Source organism: Perissodus microlepis, chromosome 14, assembly GCF_051167445.1.
Source record: "Perissodus microlepis isolate ML-2025 ecotype Zambia chromosome 14, ASM5116744v1, whole genome shotgun sequence".
Taxonomy (NCBI): Eukaryota; Metazoa; Chordata; class Actinopteri; order Cichliformes; family Cichlidae; genus Perissodus; species Perissodus microlepis.
Window position 1 is genome coordinate 37,022,252 of NC_140474.1, and position 11,131 is coordinate 37,033,382.

At 40.3% G+C, this 11,131-nt stretch overlaps 2 protein-coding genes across 7 annotated transcripts; one reads left to right on the forward strand and one right to left on the reverse strand.

The window, feature by feature from the left end:
- The first annotated feature begins 863 nt into the window (after positions 1–863).
- On the forward strand, positions 864–4,378 carry ift20 (intraflagellar transport 20 homolog (Chlamydomonas)). Its single transcript, XM_084949920.1, has 5 exons — positions 864–1,264; positions 2,590–2,727; positions 2,811–2,896; positions 3,052–3,155; positions 3,647–4,378. The coding sequence occupies exons 2-5, from the start codon at positions 2,601–2,603 to the stop codon at positions 3,726–3,728; spliced, it is 399 nt and encodes a 132-aa protein (XP_084806046.1). The 5' UTR covers positions 864–1,264; positions 2,590–2,600; the 3' UTR covers positions 3,729–4,378.
- lyrm9 (LYR motif containing 9) lies at positions 4,136–10,199 on the reverse strand. 6 transcript variants are annotated; one of them, XR_014802149.1, is made up of 5 exons: positions 9,967–9,989; positions 8,860–9,003; positions 6,237–6,329; positions 6,083–6,154; positions 4,136–5,651 (listed from the first exon to the last, which is right to left on the reverse strand). XR_014802149.1 is itself a non-coding variant. In XM_084949925.1 (4 exons), the coding sequence occupies exons 1-4, from the start codon at positions 10,197–10,199 to the stop codon at positions 6,137–6,139; spliced, it is 318 nt and encodes a 105-aa protein (XP_084806051.1). In that variant the 3' UTR covers positions 4,136–6,136. The 6 variants fall into 6 exon arrangements, 4 of the variants coding, with proteins under 4 accessions (XP_084806051.1, XP_084806049.1, XP_084806048.1 ...); XR_014802148.1 differs by having other exon boundaries at positions 6,017–6,154; positions 9,967–9,988; XM_084949925.1 differs by lacking the exon at positions 9,967–9,989 and adding an exon at positions 10,137–10,199 and having other exon boundaries at positions 4,136–6,154.
- Positions 10,200–11,131: the final 932 nt, after the last annotated feature.

The window sequence follows — 11,131 nt, forward strand, 5'->3', positions numbered from 1 at the left end:
CCATATGACAGAGAATGTGCATCTTCTTTTTGTTTTCATATTTTTTCATATTTATATTTAGTTGTGTTGTGGTTTGCAGTGTTTTGTGTTGTTTCACTTTAATTTTGTTTAAAAGGAAAAAGCTGAAAATTTAAATAGTTAAAAGTTGAAATGTAAATAGTTGGTTTTTGTATTATATGATTTATTTATTACATTTTATGTGGAGTAAATAAACCAAAGTATATTTACGGTGGCCCCCAGAGACAAAGCACATACAAACTCCAAAACACGTAAAAACTCCAAAACACGTATAAAACACAACAGAAGTGCTCCAGGATGCTAGGGGGCAGTGTTGAGCTTTTGTTACCTAGTGGCTACACAAGCCAGGAAGTACGAACGACCGGATTTGGTGTGTGGCAGTAACAGGTAAATGAACATATTTTAAATTATTTGAATATATATGAGTGCTTGTGTATAAATACACAAACAATACACATATGCTTTCAATTGTGTAATTTAAGTGATCTAGGTAGCTCTGTTATGGAAGTTCAGTTAACGCTAGAAATGTGTTTTGGAGTTTGTACATGCTTTGGAGTTTGTATGTGCTTTGGAATTTGTACGTGCTTTTTGGAGTTTGTACGTGCTTTGTCTCTAGGGGCCACTGTATATATTTATATATAAATATATATAAATAAAACCACGGGTTTTTTTTGCATAATTTTATATTGTTGTTAATAATAAATTAATTAAAGCAACAAAACAACCTGAAGAGCCGGTTGGAAGCCGAAAGAGCCGGCTCTTTTTATTGAGACGAGCCGAAAGAACCGGTTCTCTAAAAAGAGCCGGAAATCCCATCACTAGAATTTACGCTGGCCAGGCCTTCAATTGCAAAGCACAATGCTGCCCTCGTCCGTCAGTAACAGGTATTGCAAGACAAACTGCCCTGCCTTCATTGGATTGGAATGTTCGTGTACACGCCAGTCCCGTTCCATTTCATTCAGCTATCACGCCTCCCACAGGTCTTACCTTGGTTTTTCAGTTTTAACTCTTTGTTGTGACTATAGGAAGCACCTTTTATAAAATACAGAAGTGCCTTCATATTATAGGGCTCTGGATGAGGCAGGTTACGGAAACAAACGCGCGCACACACAAACACACACACACAAACACAGGGAGGAGCGTTTGGTTTCCCTGGCAGCGAGAAGATGAGGAGGAGCTTTGGTTGGTTGTTACTCTGCCACATAGTCAAACAACAGAGAACCATCTGTGACTGCGGTTAGAAGAGGTAAAATCACACGTACAAGCGTTTTTAAATCATGTTGGGGTTAATGAAACCGTGTTGTCCACGTAGGTTTATTAGCTTTAACGGGGTTAATGTGTTGCGTCCAACTAGCGTTAGTGAGCAGCTTAGCTAAGTAGCTATTTGAATTAGCTAACTAATTTTAGCAAGCTAGCTAACAGTGTTAGCCTGGGTCACAGTTAGTGATTTCGACTGGCAAGAAATAGTGAGTAATACTACAGCTTTCTTTTGTTTTACTTACTCAGACTGTTTATAACGTTTTTGTACATTCAAATAAGTTAAGGTTAGTTTCCATTGTATCCGATGTTAATGTGATTCTGATGACTTGCACCGGGGAAGCCTGTAGTTATGTGTACGTGTTTATTTAATTATAATTTGACCGTGAATAGAGCTGCTTGTAAAATGTTCGTTTCGAACCTGTCTGTCACTGAAGACCACAGTTCAACGAAAAGTTCATTTTGCATAAACGGACCATATGTTACCGTTAGTGGCTAAACGTGACTGGACGTCCAGACATACAGTCAAAAACAAGGCTCCGACGTCTGGTTGGAAACACCGACGTCATGTGACCATGGCTAACTGAGGTCTTCGGTTTCAAACAGGTGGCTTCGCTGCGGCGATATCTTTGATTGTTAGCCAGTAGAACAAACATGATGACACTAAACTCCCAGAAACCTTCAATCAGCAGCAGCAGAAACAACCACAACACAGGGCTCAACAGATAGTGCTGTGGCACTATAGACGTAACAGTGACCTCACTAGACCTTCCAGTTTAGTTTGTTGGTTTCTTTACTTGCAGTTTGATCTATTTTGTGACTTTTGATGTTTTGGAAGACTGCAAATAATGAACAATAAGACAATATTATTTTAGTATTATTCTAATTATTTTATAACTTATGTATATAATATATAATAATATTATTATATTGTTGTTGTTAGGCACCATAGGGTGAGACTCTATATGTCACTGATCTGTCACAGGGCTAACACAGAGAGACAGACAGCCATTTGCACTCACAGTCACATCTATGGGCAATTTTGATTCAGTTAACCTAACCCCACTAACTGCATGTCTCTGTGGGAGGAAGCTGAAGAAAACCGATGCAAACACAGTGTTAGTAAATGAGGGCCAGATGAAGTCATCTGTACTGTAAGATTTTATATCGGGCTGGAAAGCCTGCTAACTACAGTAGCAGTTAAAGGACTTGTTCTGGATGCTGATGCTGATATCAAAGCTATATGTTTTATACGTGTTTAACTTCTCTCATGCCGGTCTTCCTCTATCACTCTTTCTGTCTCCTTTGTGGCAGGCCCCGTGGCAATGGCTACAGACCCATTAGCTGAGGCAGGCTTTTATTTTGATGAACTCAACAAGCTGCGAGTGTTGGAGCCTGATGTCAGCCAGAAGACTTCAGAGCTCAAAGAAGAGTGCAAAGAGTTTGTGGACAGTAAGCACAGATCACATTTAGTTTAACCTGCTCTCCTAACATTAGCAGGTCCTGCATGTACAGACACGTGTTCTTCTTTACAGAAATTGGCCAGTTTCAGAAGATAGTGGGAGGTCTGATTGAGCTCGTGGATGAACTGGCAAAAGAAGCAGAGACAGAAAAGATGAAGGTAAGCTCGATATTTGAAGACTTTTCATTGGCTCTTGCAAAAGAAGTTGTAGTGTTCGTGTACTAAAGCTTTATAACATTTGAGTGTGTCTGTATGATATGTGATCATGAGAATAAGACTTATATCAGGTATGATTCTGTGTTATTCTCCTTCAGGCCATTGGAGCCAGAAACCTGCTGACGTCTGTAGCAAAGCAAAGAGAGGCCCAGCAGCAGCAGCTTCAGGCTCTCATAGCAGAGAAGAAGATGCAGCTTGAAAGGTAATATAGGAAAAAAAAGCGTGGGTAAAGACACTCATCTGTGCAGGACAGTAGGCTATGGTGTCCCATGTGTATAATCAGGGATAAGACAATTCTCCAAAACCTTAGTTTTTTTTTTTGTTTGTTTTTTTTACAGGATGTGAAACACAATAGGAAAAAAACACATTTAGCATAAACTTTCCAGCTTTCATCAGACCAGCACGCTCCATGTTGTTGTTATTGTCACACAGTTATACAATATTGCATTTATATTGCATTCCAATGTTTAATTGTAACACTCCTAAAACAATTATAATAGTACTTGTGTGTGCCTAAATAAATGCCTTGTGTGGAGAACATATATATTTTCTGTGCAGGGTAGAAACATTTCCGTACACATGCTAGCGGAGGAGGCCCAGTGCTGTCCTAATGTGTGGTAGGCGTAAGTAAAGGATAGTCAGGTATCCCTTTCTTATGTCTGTCTGCTGTTTTCTGTTGTGTCCCTGTCACAGATATCGTATAGAGTACGAAGCTTTGTCCAAAGTGGAGTCAGAGCAGAACGAGTTCATCGACCAGTTTATTCTCCAGAAGTAAGAACTCCCGAGACCAAACAATCTGCGACTTTCCTCAGTGCCTATCCCATTTTCAGAGAACTACTCCGCTGCAGCTCCTTTTCCGAAGCAGTCCCAAAACTCTGACGTCACGGACGCCTCCTCCTCTGATGTGCTGTGTGTGAACCGACTGCCTGCTGTTTCCCACTGTGGACAGCAGGTGTGTGCATTTACAGTGCAGCTTCACGTGCTCATCTCTGCTGGCATCAAGTGTCTCAACATGTCACACCAACACTGAAGACGATGGAGCTATTTATACAAAGAGAACCTATTTATACTATTTATACTTTAGTCTGTATATCTAGTTTTATTACTTTTTGTATCAATGGAGATTAATACTGCATGTGCACGTAGCTGTAAATAAGTTTCAGTTCAAGAAAAATGAGCAGATCAGGATGTTTTTGTTTTATTCCATTGGTTGGTGAGGCCAGTACATAAGAAACATTCTCATTGTTTTCTTGTATGTGTATCCTTGTTATCCAGCATTCATTTGAGAAAAATGGTTATACTTGAATACTGTATGTTGCACAAAAGTATCACCTTTGCCTCCAAGCTGCAGAAGAGATGCGTGAGCAAAGTTTAACAATGTGCAATTAAGTATTATGTTAATAAAGATTACGTGATATGCAAATATTCTGGCACTGTTTTACCTCACATAGGGAAGAACATTCAAAGCATGTCACAAGCCTAAAACTGCCGAGGGCAGTTCACGTGTGCTTTTATATACTGTAGGTCTACGGATGGAGTCACCTAAACTCCTTCCTGGTTGTGACAAACTGGCTGAAATCTGATCTCGAGTCAGTTCTTTTTCTTCTTTCAGTACTTAAATAGCAACACTTGAAAATCCTCATTTACTAAAAGAAAAGAGAAATATCTTTGCTTCTCTTCCCCTGCAATTCTGGATCGGACACCCTCCACTGATGCAACATGAGAGCAGCTTTTCTATTCGTCCAACCACCAACTAGACATTGACCTGCAAATCTGCTGAAACAGGCCTTTAGGATCTAACCCAGGAAGTCTGAAAGGGCAGCCTGACAGCTAAAATACACTTTGAATGATTTTCTTTCAGGTGGTTAACATTGATTTTGTTGTTGACACCATCAATAGGAGTACATTATATTACACGGTCTGCTTTTTCAAACGTGTCCATCACCACTGTGTGCAGTACACTGACCACAGCACTCACTTGTCCCACGTTTTGTCACGTTCCAGCCTTTTTCCAAACTAGATTCATTTTTCGCTTCAAATTTCGACACACAACACACCATAACCCCGTGCAGTCAGGTCGTACTGTAAATATCTGAACTGTTAAAGGTGGGATATTTTTAATTGGTGACACGATTGTCCTCCAAGCGTTGCAACAGATTTGTAGTGTTGTTGTTGGATGATGAAATGTTTTTCTCCCTTTTGTTTGAAGTCGTCTTTACTAAAGTCAAACGTGTCCAAACAACAGACGTGAGATTTGAAGTTGTGCGCACAGCTCGATGTGTTGATTTGTTTGTTTTTCTCCATGATGCTGCAGAAGGCACAGAGTCACGTGACAACGCAGAATTTTAAAAAACTGAAATAACCGACACGGGAAAGATTACGTGGATTAGAGATTCCCAGTGTCAGTTTTGATTCCTTTTTGACTGCCCAGCTCTAGTAAGGAACACAGCTGATTTGATGCTAGCTGTCTCAAACAAAGTAGTAAAGTGTGCTTCAGGACAAGAATGTAAAGTACTTCCATACCAGACTTTTACTATTAACAAGTACGGGCAGCGATATGGTAGCAGCTGTACTTGCTGCCATCTTCCATGTTCTCCTTCTTCCTCTTCAGCATGGAAGATAATCTAGAAGCCTTGTAGGTCGTATGTCGTCCCCTTCAGTTCTGCTTCTACATCATTACATACGCAGCCTGAGGAACCTACGGCAGTAAAGGAAAAACAAACAAAAAACAAGTATTGTAGCATTTTTCACAGTTCTGGTACGAACGTTAGTACCTTTTTTAGTAGGCTGTAAACATATTTAAAGTTTTAAACGTGCATTAAGGTGGGAGTCGCTTCTGGCGCCATGCTCAGACAACACTGGACCAACTACTGCGTGTGTTCATCATTCAGACACAGAGGCTGTAGAGGATATTGATATGTATATAAAGCATAAAACCATGAACTCTTTGTAGTTCGCTGAATAGTTTCAGTTTCCATCTCCTGTTCGACTTTTGCTCCAAGGAACAAACCAGCTAAGTTCATGATTGCACATTTAATGGCACAGTTTGAGAACAGTATTTACAGCGAGTCATTGGTCATCCCTCAAAAAAACCATAACACCCTGAGCACTCGCAGACAGGGACAGGACCTTCACCAGTGACTCCAGGACAGCCCTGCAAAATGCACCGCCGTGGACACGCGCTCATTTCTTCTTGGTATACTGTGAATGACAAACGAAATGAACATTACGCTTTATGTTCATGTGTGTAAGTCCTTGGAGGTCTTCTTTCCTTTATCCTTACTTTATCGAGAATCCAGTCAGCATCTGCAATCGCTCTCTGGATGATCATCTGTATCCTCTCAGGGTCGTCTTCATCTGAGTGGCTGTTGTAACCCTGGAAACAAACAGCAAACAAAGACTTTATGATCTTGGCAGAAACTACTTTTAGCAGTAATGATGATGATGATACATTAATGGTGCATGAGTCACAGTTATTGGTTGTTATGGTGACCATAAACATGTCAGCACTATCTAATAATACAAATCAATAGTGCAGCACAAAGGTCAAAGGTCGGGAGTTTGCCTTCACAGGAAACGGCTCGTTAACAATTCAACTGTTCTACTGCTGCTGCCAGCCAATCACATCACAACAGAAACCGAAAATAAGGTTAGTGATGAAGGCAGCGTTAGATCGGCCTCTTCACGTCACTGCAACAACCGTTTGTAGAACTGTGCACGAGTTATTTTTAAGATATTTTGTTGCTTTTCTCCATTTTATATTATTATCTGTTTAAAAATGGTCAAATTTTTAACATTTCTGTTGACTTAAAATACACAACACACGTGTCTAAAGTGGTCAGTATGGACTCTAAGACTGGTGTTTTCAGTACAGTCAACAAAAGATGAATTGTATTCACCATCACCCAAATCTCCTGACACAAGTCATTTCTAATCCCCATAACGATATAATCACAATATTGGCATTTTCTGTAAATTCAGTGAATAGTTTATATAACCAACACATTGAAAGTACTGCTTGTTTTTTACTTCATTGAAATAATAAAAAGTTAAATAAATATGATTATAAATAAACCCCACACAGTCACGTGTTGTGTGTTTTGATCAGTGAACAAAACCATATATGTATATTTATCTTCGTGATTCTTTGTGCTTCACATTCGTAAACACGCGATTCTTGCTTAGGTGGTGTCAGAGGTCTGTGGTGTGGGTGTCTGTGGGGGGGGGCGGGTCAGATTATGCACAGCACAGTTTTCTGCTCCATGTCAGACTCGGTTACAGAGGTAACCCCTCGTCTAGCAACGAGCCCCTCAATTTGTTTCGTATGCTCCTTCTGTGTTGCCGTGGTGACTACTGTCATCTAAAGCGGCGGTGAAAAAGTATCGCAGTTATCGGTGTATTTCGCACAATACAAAATAAACTGTAGAGTATAATATGAAACAATCGGCTTTGTCATTTGACATATTTCATCACATCACACGGCCATAAATTCAGTTTTATTTATAAAGCGCTACTCTCCTCAAGGCACTTTATATTATAAGATCAAGACTCTACAGCAGGGGTCCCCAATCCCAGTCCACAAGGGCCGGTGTCCCTGCAGGTTTTAGATGTGTCCTTGATCCATCACAGCTGATTTAAATGGATAAATTACCTTCTCAACATGTCTTGAAGGCTGTATCCCAATTCAGGGTCTGCAGCCTTAAAGGCCGCATTTTAAGGCCGATTACGTCACAGCGACGCGACGAAGGCTGTCCCAATTCGAAGGCTGCTCGAAATGCGGCCTTCATTTCCCTGAATTTTAAGGACGTGGCGGTGTAGACTCCGTGGCCCAACATATCCCAGAATGCATAGCGCGCCGGTGGGTGTGGATAATTTTGCGGAAAAAAACGATAAGGGGCGCCCGAAGAGTAAACTTTTAAAAGTAAGTACTGAATATTATGTCACTTATTTATGTGCAAATGTTTACTAACGAAGAACATTAAAACATTCCTGTTGGCCACATGTCGGCAAAGTTATGTGACATTAGTGACGTTTGTACTAACTCAGTTTTAAAGCCTTTACTTTAAAATATACGCCGTTCAATAGCTGAGCTTAATCTTACCGAGAATGATCAAAGCTCATGTAGAAACAAAGAAATGAACAAATGATTTTCTCCTTCATTTCTGTCAAACAAAGCTGTATGAAACGCTTCTAGCTGTTAGTATCATGGTTGCTAGGCAACCTGGGCAGCGCAACGGAGGCTAGACCGTCCCATTTGACAAGGCTCGCACTTCCGGCCTTAGCGGTCTTTGAGTACGCGGCCCTTGAGGATCGTTGAGACTGCGTACTTTAAGGCTGCAGACCCTGAATTGGGATACAGCCGAAGTTCTCCAGAGGCCTGGTAATGAACTAATCATGTGATTCAGGTGTGTTGACCCAGGGTGAGATCTAAAACCTGCAGGACACCGGCCCTCGTGGACTGGGATTGGGGACCCCTGCTCTACAGTAATACAAAGATTACTGAATTATCCCGAAAACACACCAGGTTGGGTGGGTCTCTTCCTGTTAAAGTGAAGTTCTTCCTCCCCACTGTCACCCTGTGATCATGTGACTGTTCTCTCTTTATTAATGCCAGGTCCCTAAAATAACTATTGCTGTGAACTGGTGCTTAATAAAGACGGCTCACTAATTCTGCATTGAGACAATTTTCATCGTTTTCCCGATCCTCACTATGTGCAGGATTATATGAATACTTAATGAGCACAGATTGATTTTCAATGAGCTGTTTAAAACCATTTCTCTGTGTCAGATGTGATGTAGCTCAGTTAGTCTTGTCACACAAGAGTCCAAACGGTATTAAAGTTACCGTCACAGTTTCACTTGAAAACATTTTGCTTGTCATTGATCGGTGCATAAGATGACCTCACCTGTCTTATGGCATGTCGATAGTGTTGTTGCATTGCTGTGGACGGTAACTGCCTGCAGCACCTGAGCAGGTATCGATACAGCTGCAATGGAGTGTGGACCAACTCGGCTCCAGCTAAAGGTGGCATCCCTTCCTGGTTAAACAGCTGTTGGTAAAAATAAAAACGGACTCTATGTGTAGACTGCAGATGTGAGAACATCTGGGCTAAGTGTGTGTCAGCAGGGGAAAGCACATGCGTTTTAATATAATGTTGTGAAGCTTTTAGAGAGATGATTCCCCAACAGCATGATGCCTGGAAACATAAATCTGGTACAGGCATGTGGTTAATGATTTCAGACAGACGAAGTATTAGTAATGCCAACACCAGTGTTGTGCCAAAAACTGATTTCAAATGTTTCTGTGTGTTTTTTATGTGTATTATCTTTATGTATGTTGGTTAATAGACTTCAGTGAACAGATTACTCTGAAAAAAAGACATTTTTAATGTCAACAAGATGTTTTTTTTTTAACTGGAAAAATTAAGGACATATAAAAGTCACTGCCAAAAACCGACTGCAGCTTCTACCTTGTGACATGAATGTTGTTTGTGCCTCAAGATGACTTGATATCATTCATGAGGGATACATTTGTTTCACATATTATAGAGCAACAAGTTATTTATAGCAGTTTAAATACGAGCAATCATTTTTTGGCACAACACCGGCCTGGATCAGAAAGGACACTGGCTAGCTTGTGAGGTTTTGTGTAGGTTTGGTGCCCTGGGGAAAAGAGAGCTGGGCTAAAGTAGTTCAAAGTACATTAAAAATAATAATACTGACAAATGGAGATACAACAATACCCCAGATACAGCAGAGACGTGGACACCATAAAGATGGACACTGTGTCCATCATTCAGTTTCCAGTTAATCAAGCAGGACTACTCAGTTAGCCAGCTAACTTGGAAACTTATTCCAATGTAGCAATATTACAAATTAAAAAGCTCCACGTGGCAGTAAAATATTTAGGTTTCGCTCTCGGTGTTTAGAAATTGCTTTCATCCTGACCTTCCAGATTTACGCTTGGCTGCTCTGGATGTACACAGTGTTGCTAACTGAGGCTAGCTACTCACTGACAGAAGCATTCTTTTCCACAGGTCGGAGGCTACACTGTTACTATAAAGCACGCGTGGGTATGCTTACTGTAGCTGTCAGGGTGAACGAAACATCACACACTCTCCTCAGAGTGTTCTTACCAAACTTCTATGACCACTGCATTCATAAGCTCCGACTATAATATTACCCGGATGTACTTGATGCCCCGTCTTCTTCTATGGTTGGCAAATATGTTACATTGAAAGAGCATCGACTCCTGTTGTTGGATCTATAAACTACAAACATAGGTACACACATCTGGACTTAAAGAGTCAAAGTAGTGTGTAATACATAACCTTTGGTCATTGTTCATAAAGTTGTGTTTATCTCATTTAAGACCTGATAAGGACCTGAGGATTTGAGTTCTGGTACATGACTGTAGCTTAGAGTAGATCATCCAGATCTTTCTGTGGATTGTCCTTAGCCACTGTTGACACTTTAAATGCAGAATCTTAAATCTTATTTCTTGGGATTTTGATCGGATAGTTCATGTTTTGTTATTAATTAAACAAAGCATCTGTCATATCAGTGTTTATTGGAAGTTTACATAGCTGTACAGAACTTTTGGCTGTTATGTTTCAACATGGAATGGATTAATAAACATACAAGTGGTCATAACAAAAACAGAACACAATGTAAAAAATATGAAGACACGTGCAGATTCATTAGCAGTCTTTGGTCGCTCAGTATGCTGTAATGTGCAGTCCCAACATCTGCTTTTTAAAAAACGTGTAATTAAAATGAAATGTGAGATAGCACCAAGATCAGTGGCATTGCTGGACGTAGAGCGGACACAAAAACAGTAATGACAGTACAGTAACTCACCTATGTAGCTTAAATACAATAATGAATTTCGTAAGGGGTGAGTATCCTGGACCAGAGATATAGTCTGCCAGAGCAGCAGCACAGTGTGGACTAAAGCAAGATGTCAGTTCTGCTCCTGAGTCCCATCTGCTTGGCTCTAACTGAACTGCATATGCATAGAGTACTAAAGATAATAAAACATAGTGGAATATGATTAAGGCTTGTCCTCGTGATCATCACTAACAGATTTATTTAGATTCATGATTATAATGTGGAAGTACAAAAAATATCAAATTTCTTCAGGCGATCATAGCAAAGCTCAATTTACAACTATCAATA